The sequence below is a fragment of the Rhinolophus ferrumequinum genome, chromosome 2 (assembly GCF_004115265.2).
Source record: "Rhinolophus ferrumequinum isolate MPI-CBG mRhiFer1 chromosome 2, mRhiFer1_v1.p, whole genome shotgun sequence".
NCBI classification, from domain to species: Eukaryota; Metazoa; Chordata; class Mammalia; order Chiroptera; family Rhinolophidae; genus Rhinolophus; species Rhinolophus ferrumequinum.
Genome location: NC_046285.1, coordinates 70,564,785 through 70,581,452, shown reverse-complemented (window position 1 = coordinate 70,581,452; position 16,668 = coordinate 70,564,785). Strand labels below are relative to the sequence as shown.

General features: G+C 40.3%; 1 protein-coding gene across 2 annotated transcripts in view; it reads left to right on the top strand.

Moving 5' to 3' along the window:
• The window catches only part of FNDC3B (fibronectin type III domain containing 3B), a 320,537-nt gene that overhangs the window by 57,504 nt on the left and 246,365 nt on the right, over nucleotides 1–16,668 (top strand). For both annotated transcript variants that reach the window (XM_033130828.1, XM_033130837.1), the window contains exon 2: nucleotides 9,934–10,072. In XM_033130828.1, coding sequence (XP_032986719.1) covers nucleotides 9,962–10,072 — 111 coding nt within the window. In that variant the 5' untranslated portion in view covers nucleotides 9,934–9,961. The remainder of the gene's footprint in view (nucleotides 1–9,933; nucleotides 10,073–16,668) is intronic.

Below are 16,668 nucleotides of genomic sequence, written 5' to 3'. Positions count from 1 at the left end.
CAGTGGTTGCACCTGTGGGAATTTAATTCATAATAGATCTCCAAAAACAGTAATAAAATGCATTTTATATTTTATTAAGGGGGAATCTAGAAGTCATGTTAAAACACCCCATGATAAACGAAGAAACTGAGACACAGAGCCTGTGCAGGGATACCTTGAACCACAGCCCTGACATGCAGTGGGACCTGTCAAAGTGCTGTGGGGGTTCCAGGCAGGTGGGAGTGCAGGAAGGCTGGTGACAGGAAGGAGAGCATGTCTTCTGACTTCCCATCTCATCTCTTTCTACCTCCAATGCAGTTTGGAGTCGGTCAGGAGGTGGGAAGACCTCGTCCTGGAGAGGGCTTCAGAAGTGACTTTTTCCCTTTTCAGACTACGGGTTTCTAGGCCTTTTCTTTAATATTCTGTAGAAAAAGATATAAAGAAACAGCCATACAATTCTAAATTTCACTGAGAACACATTTTCAGTTATTCCCATCCATAGATAAAGTATGTGGCAAAGTTAGCTTGGATATGTGTGAAAATAAGGACTCATGGTTTTGGAATGTTTCCTTGTTAGATGCTAGACTTTCATCCTTGGGTGTCAGTGAGGGGTGTGAGATTTATTGTGCTGAGTGTATCTGGAGTCTTATGTGTTCTAATAAAAATATCCAATCATGTCTGCAAACTTTTTTAAATGCCATTTAAAAACAGTGAACAAAGAAAATGAATCTTTGGTTGGTAAACTTATTTGTGTGGACAGAGCCCTTTCCCTTTTAGCTGATAGTATTTGCAAAACTGAGCAGTTATTTATGTGTGGATGTGGATCTGAGGTTCAGAGATTATGTATATACAGTGATGTAATTTTTTTCCTTTAGTTTTTATGTTTCCTTAAAGATTTGGGGGATATTGGGAGGCTTTGGAAGCAACCTCTGTATATTCATGGAAAATCATGAAAGAGGTCTCAGATTACTTACAATGTTTACATATAATCCTTAGATATGTAGATCTGCCCCCCCCCCGCCCCCTTCAGAAAATAATGCCTTGCTAATATGGGAGTTTTGAGTACTTTTCAGACATGACTATGCTTTGCTGTTTAAGCAAAGTCAAATTATAGAAAAGCATTTAAAAAAAAATTGTAGCACAAGGAATATAGTCATTAATAGTGTAATAACTGTGCATGGTGCCAGACGGGTACTAGACTTACCGGGGTGATCACTTCATAAGGTATGTAAATGTCTGTTCACTGTGTTGTACACCTGAAACTAAAGTGTCAACTGTAATTGAAAAAAAGAGGCATCTATGGATTCTTGAAGGCAGTCTAATGGCCTTGTCCATTAGACTACTTGGCATTCCTGCTTGCTCTCTGGAGCACAGTGGGCAATTCTGTTTTTATTTGTTGCTTGAACCATTTGTCATTATTTTAGTCCAGAGCAGTGATGGTGTTTTTTAATTTAAAAACTGGATTTCACAAGATTTCTGTGTGGATTTCAATGTTGCCACCGAAATCTCCTGTGTTTATAATTGGATTCAAAAACGCACGACTGTTTTTAAGGTTAAGAACTTTCTCAGACAACTGTGGTTTAACTTCACTAATGAACCCATATCAGACAAGAAGACAAATTCCAGACTATTTGTGCCTCAACCAACCAGCTGGGTGCATACCTCCAGGTACTGCTCATGTCTCGAGAGGTTTTTCTGCATGAACAGCTATCACACCACTCCGTCTTTCATTCAAGTGGCAAGCCATGGCAAGAGTCTTTCTTCCAGCTGTATAGAACTCAGCTGTAAAATTAGATTTCACTGGCATGAAAACACAGTGATTATACCAGTACTACACTCTGCTCAGGACATTCTTTTTTCTCAACATTTTATGTAGATTCTTTCTCTCTTATGCAGAAGGCTCAGGTTATATTCATACATGTAAGAGAAACTAACAAACAGGTTTTTAGAGTTGGTGTAAACCTCTCTTTAAAAAGAGTTTAAGCTTTAATTTAATCTGTGTTAAGTAAGCACGGTAGACAGTGAAGTTTGAAACCTAGTCTGGTAAGAGCAGAAAGGAACCTTAAAGGCTAATCTGCAATGTTGTCATTTTATAAAAGAAACTAATTAATGGCTCAAGTTCAGAGCTAATTATTGGCAACCCCTGATTAGAACTCAGATTTTCCAATACTCAGTCCTGGGATCCATAACACACTGGTCCTTTGACCAGTTTTTGTGGAGGGACTGTGAAAAATTCTAATAAAAATCCTTAGACCCTTTTCATATCCCCCTTTTGTGAGGGGGGGCACACTTTAATTTTCAAAAAAGCAAAGTTGAGTGTGTCTCAAGTACGTTTCCTCATGGTTACCCAACGTGTACAGGAACGGGCGAGTGCAAAGCAAGGAAAAGCCCGGCACCCACCCCAGCTTTCTTGTGCCCAGGGGCCGTGCCCCACATCAGGGTCATACATGTCCACGTGCTAATCCCACGTAGTCTGAGACAGGGCCACCGGCCCGGGGTTAGTGTTACTGGGAAGGGAACGAAAAGCTCCCTCATCGTAGCGGGGAAGTGGCAGAAATGGGCAGCCGTGTGTTGATAGATGAACAGACTTTTCTCAGTTTCAGAGGTGAAGAAGATGCACAGGGTTTCTGTTTTGTTTTAATCTTTTTTTTGTTTTTTTTTCTGTTGGTGCTGTTGGTGTTTCCAAAGCAATGATCAGAACATTGTTTTTACGTTTGCTTAGAAGAAAGACTAGAAATGACAACTGTTTTCAGAGTTTCTCAATTTTGAAATAATCAGCCAAGGGGTTTGCCTTTCAAAACCAGCGTGGAGCAGAAAGGATAGAGGTTTTGATGTTGAGGAAATTAAATAGAAAATGATACTTAGACGTCCCATGAGTTGTAGGAATGTGTACAACTGACTTTTTTCTTATTGTTTTCTCCCTTCCCTCTCTTTACATACCTCTTTCTCTTTCCCTCCTTCATGTCTTTCTAAATCTTGCTAATAAAGCTTAGAAATGATGACTGCACACATTAGGAAGTTGTCGGTCCTTGTGACTGATGACATAAATACATAAAGGCCACCTGTATGAGGGGAGGTTCATGAAAGCAGGTTTTGTTTCTTTTTTCTATGTTACAGTGATTGTCAAATTTTGACTTGCCTAGACTTTTCTTTTTTACGACAACCATGGCAGAAACAAGTGTAAATCAACTGCACAAATGTTTGTCATAAAAAATTAAGTTTTATTAGGCTTAGGTTTTATATTAGAAGCCATTTAGAAACTTGTAATCACTTATAAAACATAAGCTGTCTGGTAGTTACATTGTTTTCAAAGGGACTACAGTGATTTCTTAGTAACCTCTCAAACCCCTCTGCCCCAAACACAATACAGCAAAACAAAACCTCTGTTTTCGGTGGTTCAGTAAGTTTGTCAGACTGTCATTTTGACTATGGATGGGATTTTTCTTGCCTTATTGAATCAGGAGAAAAAGTTTGTTTTCCTTATTACTACATACTAATGGCTTGGACATTTCTCTGGTTATGTTTTTGACAGTTTTCTGAAACTTGGCCCCCCAATAGATTTTCACTAGTAGAAGTCAGTTGGTATTTTTTATTTTTATTTATTCATTTTTTTATGATCTCACATGTGGAATCTAGAAAAAACAAAACAAACAAACAAACAAAACAGAAATAAACTCATAGTTACAGAGAACATTTTAATGGTTGCCAGATGGGAAGGGGTGTGGGGTTAAAAAAGAGGAAGGGATTAAGTACAAATTGCCAGTTATAAAAACAGTGACAGGGATGTAAAGTACAGCTTAGGTCAATCGGTATTTTTAATAGAGAAGGAAACTTTCTTGAAGTATGAATCAAGCTCTGATTTTACTAATGTGCCCATGACAATATTTTTCTCAGGCTACCAAGTAAGCATGTAGCAAGCAAAATGTTTAGATGCTGTTTAGACTATGTGAAGGTGATTGGTTAATTGATATTTTATTGGGAAAGACACAAGCTTTATGGAATTAACTTTAGTGGTAGGAATTCTGAAGATGATTTATTAATATTTATTAGATTTTTTTAATTGACTTAATTGCTTTCCATGTCTCTGTAATTGATGATTTCCCAACAATTCCCATTCATCAAGGAACCCATTTGCTTTCTAGAAATGCACTTTGAATTGCAGATCGGAAGCAAAAAGTTAAAACTGATCATGTGCATTCTACTTCTTGGTTCCCTTATCACATCTCCTTTTCAAACACTTCCCCTCGCATAGAGTAGGAGTCAGTCAGAAGCCACATCGGATTAGGTGAAGTCCTTTGGGAGTCTGTGCTTCAGCCTTGACTTGAGATTTAACTCAGGCATCATTGTTTCATCCTGCTGGGTCAACGCATTTGGTTCTTCTGATGGTTATACTTTGTTCCTTCTAGTGTTGTTACGTTTCTTTTCCTTTCGTCATCTGAAACTAATTTGCGTACTGTACTGTAACACATCTTGAATTAATGTAAGGAAATTTGGGTCATTGGCCTGTGAAGTGAGGACCAGGACATGTTGTTAGTAATTTGAAGGCCAGGTTCACAGACTTAAATCCTTCCCAGCAGTGATTAGGCCTTTAGTTTTTTTCAAGTTAGAATTCTTCCTAGTAGATAATTGCTTTCTCTGGCCTTTGGAAATGGATCAGTGGTTCTCTCCGGAGAATCAGGTTTTTCATGAATTTGGCCAGTATGTTTCTTAGTATAGGCTGGGGCCAAAATACCATGGAAAACCTTTCAATCTTGGAGTGGGGGAAGGAAAGTAAGAGGAAAAAGTAATAAGCCAGTTGCCTAGAGTAATGTAAAAACTGAAGACCCTTTGTAATATTCTTTTAAAGTAAGGTGTTCTTTAAAAGCTTTGGGGGCATATTTGGATGGAATTAAATGTCTTACTAACAGTGAGGATCTGTTCATTTTGTTTTCAGAGTGCCCAGCCTCCACCCCTGCCATTAGTGCGGGAGTTCATTTAGTAATACGGGGCCTTGCTTGCAGGTAATGAAGCTAACAAATGACTTGCTCTCTTGGGGTGGTGGGGGGGTAACCACAAATGCTCACGTGGCATCCTTGCCCTGTCAATCTAAAGAGCAGAACTGGCCGGGCACGAAGCACTTGTGGTTTTAGTGTTAGGATGTGTGGTTAGGGGGAGAAGTTGTGAGGGCCTGTGGTTGTTACCAAATTCTTTGAAATGGGAGTATGGGTAAGACAAAAAGAATAGGAGCGAAATCTTGGAGCTCTGTGTGAAAAAAAAGAGAAAAGTTCAGAGGATTAGAAAAAAGCCTTCTAGTAGAGATAATCTATCATATATTTGTTCTGATTAGTTTCATAGTACATTTATTCTTCATTTGTAAAGTGTAGTGGTTTAAAGAATGGATTCATTCATTATAAGAACTGTGTTGTGTGAGGGCAAGGGTGTGGATGTGGTATTGCCTTGAATAAAACACATGAGTTGTGTGACAGACTTGGCCAGCTCAGATACACATCTGTCCAGGGAAGAAGGACCTCAGACCAGGAACGTATTTTTTCAGTGTGGTTTTTCAAGAGATGTTTTGACTGAAAAGAAAAACAGTTACAGCTCAGTTATCTAGAGATCACAGTTTGGCCCCTGAGCTTCCCTCTGAGCTGATAATTCAGGTGGTCAAGGAGATGGGGCAGGCCTCTGGGGAGCTTGTGGGACCCCACAGAGACCGTTCCTCTCTCTGTATGGGCACAACTGACAGTCTGGCTTCCCAGCCCGAGGAAGATGTGAAAGCCCGTTCAGGATATGGCCTCAGATTGCAGGGGGAGCAGTTTGTGGCACTGCCTAATGAGGAAGAGAGGAGAAAAACCATACAAGCGAAACATAGCTCCAAGGACGGGTGAATTTCTCTGCCTCTGTGAGACCACGCTGCTTCAGTACCTCCTTAGTACCTCATCTGAGGGCTGAACACATCGGTGTAAACAATGACCCTCCATCCCAAAGAAGAAAATACATTTTTGGCTAGCTTGTTCTATAACAAAGTAAGAAAATGTGTAACTTCCACCACAGTCATTGCAAATGAAGCAAGTTTTGGTCTCGGAACTCAGTGTTTGGATAGTTGGCCTTCCACATTGATTGCTTCATCTTTTAATTTCACTTAAAAAGTTTCGTCAATTCTGTCAGGCATGTCACCTCCTCTAGGTCTCCTCAAAGCAGTGGGCTTGAGGCATACCTGTTGAAGTGAGTACACTTGTAGTTTTATCTGGGTCACCAGCCAAAACAGAGAGGAGACTCACTTTGGGGGGAGCTGTCACCATTGAGTGAGTGATGCACGGCAAGCTTCCCCAAGTCTCCTGGTCTGACTTAACCTTCTTTGACAGTCAATGTGAAGGCCGAATGGTTGTCCCAATTTACAACCTGAATATTTGACTCTCTGTTTGCATTGGGAAAACTAATTACTTTTTCTCTCTTCATCACTAGGAAATAATCAAAAAGACACTACTGTGTATCTTAAGTTTTATGTTTTGCATCTGTGGACTTTCATTCTTTCCTAATCGTCCCTGCCTTTTCTCTTGTCCTTTCTACCATCCATGTCACTGAATTGTTTCTGTTCATGATCATTCAAGGACAGGTTGGCAGTCAGTGTCTTGTTAATAGCGGGTCATTTTCTTGCCTAGAGATAATTTATTCTTCTTTCCGTAGGTCCCTTGCATTCTAGGCCAATGAAAGTATCCTGTGTATGTGTGTGGAGTGTAGAAATGGGTATTTAAACATTGTCGGCTGTGTGAACCGCCCCATCTAGATGAGTCTCTTACCTGGCCTTCCAGTCAGAATAAAGTCTGGTTTACCTTTGGTGAAACTCTTAGGGCTTAGAAAACAAGCCTTGGATTTTAGCAAACGGCTGGTGGCCTCGGGAAAAGAGGATCAACAACTTTGGTTATGAGAAGTAAGGCTCATGGCGGGGTTCTCAGTGGCTTTTGTTCACTGCACTCATCCTTCCATTTTTCTCCGTGATGAAACGGTACAGTGTTTGGGTGGTCGAGTTGAGTCATTAGGAGTGTATGATGTTTATAAGTTCCCACTATATGCTGTCTAAGGAGTGACAACATACAGTTGACTTTTTAAAAATGTACAATTCCTCGTGGCTTTCCCTCCCATGGTTGCCTCCTAGTAATCTGCAATAAGTTTTGCACATCTGAGATAAATAGCCATGATCTACTAGGGGGGAAAAAAAGGATTCAGGCATCTTGTTCTTTATGGCATAATTGCATTACCCAAAGTTGCCTGTATAGTATTCAAAAGCAAATACAATTATCTCTTTGTACCAGTGGACTGGGTTTCTTTGGGGATTTTTGCAACTCCATGTGGGTCTCCGTGCTCTGCCACCTATGTCTGTAAGACCTCGTGGGCGGGTAGGGGCATACCTGGACTCTGACTCCCTCGTTTGGACTCGACACCTGTGCTGCAGAGTACTAACGGGGGCTAGATTGCTGTAATGGCACTTGTTAATAGCAAGTGCCGTTATTTAACAGGATTCCAACCAGAAGGTTTTTTAAATTGGAACTGCCATTGTTAGACATAATATTGGTGTTGAGACAGTCTTTGGTGTTAGGGACAGAGGACCAGGAATGCCTGAATTATGTACCAGATCACAGTTATCTCCTCCTTCCCAATACCTGTGGTTCCCCCTTCCGCACCAAGAAACAATGAGAAGTTGGAACAAAATAGCATTGTGAATTCAATTTGAATCTCAAACCCCAATATTGACAGCTTCAGTTATCTGGGTTGGACCATGTGGAGCCTAAATAGCTTCTTCTCAAAGCAGATTCTGACTAAGGACCTCCATCCCACCCCCACCCCTACCCCCAAACTTGTATCATTTCCTGTCCTCTGGCGAAATGGAAGGACCTAGAGGCTGAAAGGATCTAGGGGCAGGCCTTGGAGTTAGTTTACTCCTGCTGCTTCATCGAGTGAAAAAAGGGAAAGCAGGTTCCATCTTTGCTTATTTGTGAGCTACCAGGACTGTCCCACATGGATGAGGGCTGTGGCACTCACTGCATAGCAGCAGAGAAGGGAGAGAAGACAGAACCGTAATCCACACCATAACCTCACCAGCAAGTGCCTTGGAGCTCTTCCTGGGGAGGAGTGAGGAAAAAATGGACACGGGCATGGAGTGTCTGGACCCCTCACACCCCTAATGTAAACTACTGCCCTGTTATGTTCAGCCTGCACTTTTGAAGCGACATTAAATAAGACATTATACTTAAGAGGAAACAAGCCTTTGTAATTTCATCAGTCTGAGGAAAAGTGGCTATTCTTTCCTCATGCACTAGTAGGATGCAGCAGATTAGAAATAAAGTTGAAATGGACATCAGTACTCCATCATTTGACCTACTCTAAACCAAAGTGATGCCATGACAGTGTCACTGGAATTGTCTGAGTTTTATTGTGGAAGGATCAGTTTCCTACATCAGGATAAACTTGGGCTTTGGGTTTTGTAATTTTATTTGCTTAGGAACTGAGTAATTGCCTCATAAAACAGCATGATGGTACTATTAACACTGAATTATAAGACCTGTTATTATAGAACGTGCTTTCCTAGTTGGGAAAAGACTTCGTTGTTTGGTGCTTAAAATAATTAGTTTCTCCAAATGGGGTTATAATAAATAGTGTAAAATTTTACCTATTCAGAATAAAAAAGTTTACAATCTCTTGGGTGGCTTTTATGCATCATTTCATACTTCCATGGAAGGAGTTTCTCTTCAGTGAGATTGGGGGTGGAAGGTATATTTAATCAGAATGGAGGTGGTTACAAATGAGAAGAAATATTTTATTTCTATCACAATTGTGTGAGACACGTTTGAGACAGTCATGAAAAGATTTGCCCCCTTGTTTTGCCTGATTTAGATATTGAGTATTAAAGGTTCATTGACCAAATACCCTTGAATTTGAAATTTTGGGGGACTTATTAGGAATGATAAAAAATCTAACTGAATTATATGGCAATTGGTTTTTGAACTGACTTAAAAGAGTGTGTGTATATATTTATTTATTGTTTTTCTGTCCATGCTATTAAAACTTTATGTGCTACAAATTTTAGACATAAGTGAAGGATATGTAAATATTATACTTCTTAAAGAATAAGTTAAATGATTTTAAATAGGAATTTATTGTTATTTTCCTGCTGTTGTATTCAAAAACTAGATATTGGTGACCAAGTACTATTACGGAACAAAAGTGGGCTTTGTGTTGTTTTGAATACTTGTATGAAAGTCATTTATTGTGTGGAAACAATGGAATCTACCTTTCAGCCCTACTCTGCGCAAGGGTCCATAGGGGCCATGTGTATTCTCTGAAATACAGGGAAGCTCAAGAAGTGCCCAAGTAATAAAGTTGTAAATATACGACAGTTAAATTCCATCCAAGAAAATCGTGGGAGACAGATAATTAGAACATAATTAATTACCAAATTAATGGCAAGGTCAGAAATTGCAACAGTTCGAGTATAGGTAGTTAACCTTTATTTACTTCCTTGGATTAACGGCTTATTTTGATCCTAATAAAAGAGAACAACTGCTTTTACAGGTCATTCTCTTTGACTTTTATTTTCTGTAATTACTTTAAGGGTGATACCACCAGTTTTTGTTTGACACTTTACTTTCTCAAAATTATTATCTTATTTATCCTCAGAAAGGTCCCTGGGGTAGGGTAGTTACTATTCTTCATATATTTTTAAAATTTATAACTAAATGACAAAGTCCAGGCATGGGAGGTTGGGTTTGCATGGCTTCTTGGAGCCTCAAGTCTGTGATCTTCTAGTTCAGGCTCTTCTTTGTGCTTTAACCCTCCTCGGGCCTGACGCAATGATACAACAGTATGACAGAAGAATCTGAATTTCAGCTGATCTCAAGATGGAGCATTTAAAGTATTGTTATAGGCGACATTTTGTGGTCCTGAGTTCTTGTTTTAAAAATGGTGTTTCTTTTGCAGGGAGCCAATTGAGGGAAGTTCTCCATGAATGTACGTCACAATGATGATGACCGACCAAATCCCTCTGGAATTGCCACCATTGCTGAACGGAGAGGTAGCCATGATGCCTCACTTGGTGAATGGAGATGCAGCTCAGCAGGTTGGTGCAGTAAGAGGGAAATTGAGGTCAAATTGTCTAAGGGGAAAACATGAACCCAGGAATTGTTTTACTTTGAGAATCAAAGATCTGTGGTTCGGATCATTAGTAGTTCTAGAGGTCATTGTTTTTGTTTTAGCATTATTATATGTTTTTTTTTAAATATCAGAAATTGTGGTTTTTGAAAATAGCAAATCTTACCTCATCCAGTTAGTGTTCTTAAAGCATCACGAAAGTCTCATTTTTTGAAATGAGTCATTATGAAAATATGTACAAGTCTTTGGAATAAAATGTTTGCTCATGTCATATATTGCGCTTGACTAGTTTGCCTGGTTGGCCAGAGCAGGACACTGAGAGGGTGAGTCAGGTTGTGATCGCACACGGGGTGACTGACCTTGGTAAGATGGCACTGGTCCCTGTGAACCCACCCTGGCTCCTGGAGCAGCCCTTCCAAATGCAGAGCCTGTGGTTAGTTCACATTACAGAATAGACAAGTTATTTGTGAACTCATTCATGTAGCATTTGGGAAACATTTTAAACAGTAAGCAAAACTTTTAAAAATTATTAGAGACTGAAGTATTATCTCGGATAACATTAATTTTTTTTTATTGACTACGAAAACTGGATTTGCTCAGTCTTTAAATAAATGCCATGTTTGTATTTGTGCAGTTCTTTAGAAGCATAAAAATAAAAGTCTTTGTCTTATAAAAAGTAGAATTGGAAACAATTGCTTAAAAAATATTTCCCCAAAACACATGAATACTTCAGATGTTACTCAGCCATTTTGGCGGCATCAGGACCCTGCCCCCCACCCCCAATCTATCCTAGTACAGTAATACTTTGTATATACCTCTGTGGGATCATTTTGCTGCTTAATAATTTATTTCTATTACTTTCTCCTGCATTAGACTGTAAACCTTGTAAGAACAAAGAACATTAATAGGTGCTCAATAAATGTTTGTCAGGTGAATAAATTTCATCCCTCTGACAACTGATGCACTGATCTCCCTTCCTGACTCCTCAGTCTCTCTCTCTGCCGGATCATTTCTACCAACACACTGCAGTGTCTTTTATCTTAAACACATAAACAGCTACACCTCTCCCCTACCCAGCGAAACAAAACCCCCTCCCTTGACTTCACGTGCCCGTCCCGTTACCACCTCACATCTCTACTCCCCTTTGCAGCAGAATCCAGATGGAGTCTCTGCTTCCTTACCCCCATTGCTCTTCAACTTCAGAGTCTTCATTTGTATTTTCTCACCTTTCTATTCCCGTCTGTCAGCAAGTCGTGTTGGCTGTATCTCAGGAACATTTGCTGAAACCATACTTTGCCATATCCGTTTCCTTTCCACTACCACTGCTGGACTCTAGGCCAACACCTCTCACCTCTGGTGGGATGGCCCCACCAGAAAGGCTACCCCCCGTAAATACCACACAGTAGTCTTCTGAATGGTCTTCTAAAAATATACTTTGCGTCATGTCACTGTCCTGCTTAAAGCTGTCCTATTACACCTAGAATAAAATCCAAGTGTGGTACCCGGCCTGTCAGCCTGACATGTTCAGTGCTTCCCTCTCTTCATCATTCTTCCACTTGTGGGTTCTGGCCACTCATGGGAAGGTCGCAAAGTACCATGAATAATTTCAAGATGCAGCGTTTGGTCTCCTTTCCCTTCACTAATTAAAAGGATAATAAGAGACAAGGTATTCCAAATGTGACTAAACATGGAAAGCATCCTAGCTCTCCCATATGTAGTCACCTGATTCCTGTTTGCGTATGTACCCAGGAGACCTGAACCCCCATCCATATTATTGTGCACTGTTTTAATGTTTTGATGATTTCTTCCTCATTTCTATAATTCATTTTGCACAGAACAGCTTTTTATAAATTATGAGCCAGCATACAGAGCCCTTAGTTACAGAGTTTTCCAATTTTCTGTTCAGAAGTAAACTTCTTTGTTCCTAGAAATGACTGAAAAGACTGGACCTCCTCAGAAGGCCACGTGGCATTCCCCGATCCTGTATGCCCACCTCAAGTCTAAATAGAAGCCGCTTAATTTTGTTTTATAAAATTGCATTTTCATTTCATCCGGGAATTTTTCTGTAAAGCCAAGAAAGGGAAAAATCTATTAATTTATCTGTTTTATAAACAGTCAAATATCAAGCTTTCTCAAACTAGAGTACACTTAACTCTAAAAAGAAAAATCTCACTGGAAGGAAATGTTTGTCTTTCTAATTAATAAATACAGGGGTGCCAAAACACATGTATACACATGACCTGTATTCATCTTTTGTTATTGGTACGTATTGACTATTACAACTTTAATACAGTTTTTTTATTTTCTTAAAATATGTGTACATTTTTTTTGGCATCCTCTGTATGTTTGTGCCAGAAACATTAATATTTATAGGTTATATGGGCCAAGCTATTGATTGGCGTCAACCCTAAGTTTCCCTTAATGGGACCCAATTGTTAAGTGGGCACAGTGGGTTTGAAATGACCCTCTCACAGGACCGATCCAAGGTTTGTCATGCCTCGATGTTGCCCGTGGTGTCATGGGTTTAGCCTAGGTAGTGGTCTATGTGCCTGACAGTTTTCTTCATTTTTCTGTCCCCAGAGTCCCCATCCTGTGTCTCTCTTATTCTCTCAAGCCTCTGCTCTTTCCTGTTGGCCTAGTTAAGTGTGGTAATGTTCTCGAGGACTGTGTGTGGAAATGGGGCTAAGGCACAAGCGGGGAGACAGACCCAGGGAGCACGTAAAACCAAAATGATGGAGAAATGCCATCATTTCTCCAGGAGGTAGAGGAAAGAGGGGAGGGATGGGGGTGACCCAAAAGCTCCAGCACCAAAAGTAAGGACCCAGGGACCCAGAAGTCTGGGGCTGCATGAATTTTGAGTGCTTGCCCGTGGCACCTGTTGGTATTGGCTGTTTGCTTTTAGGAGCCTGTGATGTGGTGCTCAGGAGTTCTGTGTTAAAGGATTAGGACACAGGGACACGTCAAAGAACATTACCCATACTGATGTTTTCTGAGGCTTTTCCTGTGCTAGTCCTCTGAGGCAACAATTTTTCACCTTTACAAGGACCTGTGGGAGGCACAGGGTTGAATGACTTCAGTGACGGAGATTGCAGGCATTGTCCCGCAGGCCCATGGGGGCTGACATTTTAAGGGAGGCAGCACTTGTGCCACCTCTCAAAATACAGTGTTGTAAGGAGCCGCCCACTGGCTGCCGAGCACTGCCTCTCCACTTCTGTGAGGAGCTTACCTTGTATGTGTTTACAGTATTCTTAATACTTTGCAGCTGTGTCGAGTACATTCTAAACATTTCTATACATGCAAAAGAACCACCACAGTTATGAGAAAGCTCTTCTGTCCCCATAGCCGCTCTCCTCCTGATTTCTGTCCTGATGGTTTCTGGATTTAATTTGTATGAGTTCTTGGCAAGATTCTCTGCTCTGTTCTGGCTCTCCATATAAGAGGCACTGTTAATTTTCATTATCCGAAGTCATGTTAAGTTTGAAACCTTGGTTTGTCATTTTATGTAGGTAGCACGAAAAGGATGATTCTTAAAGTGAAAAGCCATCCTCATTATAAATGAAGATTAAAAAACAAAATTGCCACCTACTTAATGAACAAGAGCAACAGTAACAATGTAGACAGAAGCAACTTAACAGCTTCACTTATTTAACAGATGTAATCTACATGCTATGTAATTCCCTTAGTAAAATAAAAGTATACAAGTCGATGGAATTTACTATATGCACAGAATGGTGCAACCATGACTGCAGTGAATTTTAGATACTCTGTAGCAGTCACTTTCCATTCTCTTCTCTCCCGGCCCTTCCACCTCCTTTCCCCCCCTCCATTCTTAGGCAACCACTAATAAGTTTTCTGTCTCTGTAGGTAATTTCCCCATTTTGGACATTTATGTAAATGAAATCATGCACTATGTGGTCTTTTGTTTCTGGCTTCTTTCACTTAGCATAATGTTTTCAAGGTTCATGTTATAGCATGTATCAGTACTTCATGCCAAATTTATTGCCAAATAACATTCCATGGTATGGATATATCACATTTTATTTATCCATTCATCAGTTGATGGACATTTGGGTTGTTTCCAATCTTTGGCTATTATGAATAATGCTTCTGTGAACATTTATATGCAAAGTTTTGCATGGATACATGTTTTCATTTCTCTTGGATATATACTTACTATAGGAGTGAAATTAAACAGCTTTGTTTTGAACTGTTATTTTTTAATAAAATACCTCTGCTTCTCTAACTCTAATTTCTTCCACTCTCAATAGGTAACATAGCTAACTAAATAAAGTTTGCTCCCCTTTGTATGCCTAACTGCATGCTATTTGAGTTACAAAAATCAGATTTTGACCTGAGGTTTTGTGTGTGGCAATATAAATTACAGAGAATGCCCTGCAGTAATCAGAATATTGGAATGTAATGGTACATTAAACTGTCTTTGTTATGGACCTTTAGCGCATCTTAGAGATTTAAAAATGTAGCCGCTAGTTTTGAGCATGAAAGAGTAAACATCAGCCCAATTTCTAACTTTTTCTATTGATTTAATATTTTAATAATCTCTGAAGAATTATAGAAGCCATCAGTTAAATAAGGAAGCTATTAGGTTAAGAACAGAGGCGTTAACATAAGAAATCACTGATTTGCAGATTTAATCTGAAACTTCTAACCTTCATGAGGGTGGTATGTATGGCACTTTATATTCTTACGTTCTCAGTGACTCTTCTCAGGATGTACTCATTAGGGGCCAGTGGGGTGGGGATTGAGTTAGATGCCTTTGTCCTGACTAGCACTTAGCACATCTTAGAGGGCACCTATCAAATGTCTAGTTGATCATATTGCTTACTTCTTTTAAGCTTACAGAACATTAATTGCTAATGAGTGTTCTTAATGCTTCTTCTTTAGGAAACAGAGCTTCTTAAACGTAAACAGAAAATGTGTGTCTCCCGCCAGCTCAGGCGAGCATGTTAACAAGCTTGCCCTGGAAGTTGAGAGATTGTAGTTGCCTCAGCCGTGTCCAGTTCTCTTGACTTTGCCGATTCCTGTTGATCAGCATTTAGCATGTCATTTTACTGAGAGGGAGTTTTTTTCCCCTCCCTTTTGTTTCTCCTTTTTGAAAGCCTTTGTTTCTCCTAGACAGAATAGACAGCCAGAGTTGTCCTGGAGTATTCCTTTGAGTACACTTTTCCAGACAGCACATTAAACATATTAAAACTTTCCACGTTCAGATGGGACTCGTCATCGGTATGTCTTTTACATCAGCTGTGCTGCTCCTACTAATCCAGTGACCTTTTCTGTTCTGGTTGATATCTTTTTAATAACTTTCCCCCTGACAGCTCCCTTCTTGTATTTAGTAGTTCAAATCCTCTCACCACACAGGTTTACTCTTTAAATATACTGATAGCCACCGTGGTGGGGGGAGGGAAGGGGAGAGGATGGGACCCAGAAAGAGTTTTACCATCAGTATGGAGTAGAAAAATGAATAAACAGTTCTTCTTGGGAAGTTTGCCCCAGGAAAAAGACGCGTATTCAGATGAGAATGGGACTGGCTGTTAAAATAGAGGCTGTAGCTATCATTGCTGAATACTGTTATATAACAGCTCCTTGTGTGATAGAATCCTATTTAGAAGTTGGGGCTCGGTTTGAAAGTTGAAAGAGTTAGGCTGGTCATATGTTTGGGTTTGGAAAACCAAGTAGGGGAAGCTCAATCTTGGGTCAGACTCTTCAGCATCAAGGTGTATGAGAAATGCATATCCTGTGCAGATGTTTAGAGAAAATTATTATTGCAAACTGCCTTCAGAATATTGTTGCTCTCTTTTTCTTTGAGATTTGGGGTAGAAAGGAAGAACGAGAGGGTAGGATTTATGACTGAACTAAGGGGTGACTGAATAATAGATCTGTTCATTTTAGTAAGCATTTATTAAATGTCTTCTCTGCCAGTATTGTATAGGTCCTGGCAACACAAAGATAACTGCTCTTGTCCTAAAGGAATGAGCATCCTATTTGGGGAGCAAAATGTGGTTTCTGTCCCCACCTCTCCCATCTGTGGTGCCTGCGTTGGGGAATGGGACTGTGTGCTGGGAGCACAGAGGATGGATGGGGATGGGTGAGCAGGAGGACAGACCAGGCTAGGAACGTGTCTGGGGAGGCTGAGTCTGCACAGAGATCTCACTTGAAGTGAGGTCTGGGGCTACTATGAAAGCTTTGCATATAATGTAATCCGTTTCTGTTTTATGAACTGAGAAAGCTCTTTGGGGATAGCGGAGAGCTAGGGGTAGCGGCACCCCAAACAAACTACATTCTATGACCTCTTTTCTGGAACCTTTGCTATTATTCAGTGTTCTTGTTAGTCAGTCTGTCCTTTGATGCATCCAGTCTGGTGTCCAGCCCTGGCCCCTTAATGTCTGTTCCTCAGAATCACAGAGTCTGCAGAGGTACAGAGGTGCAAATGGTGAGCACCCCTCAACCAGACTCACTTTCCAGCAGCACTGGCAGCCAACCCTGCTTCTGAGGCCTCCTTTTAACTCTCAGTAAGGGTGTGAGTTTATCCAGGTCTGTGGTCTCATT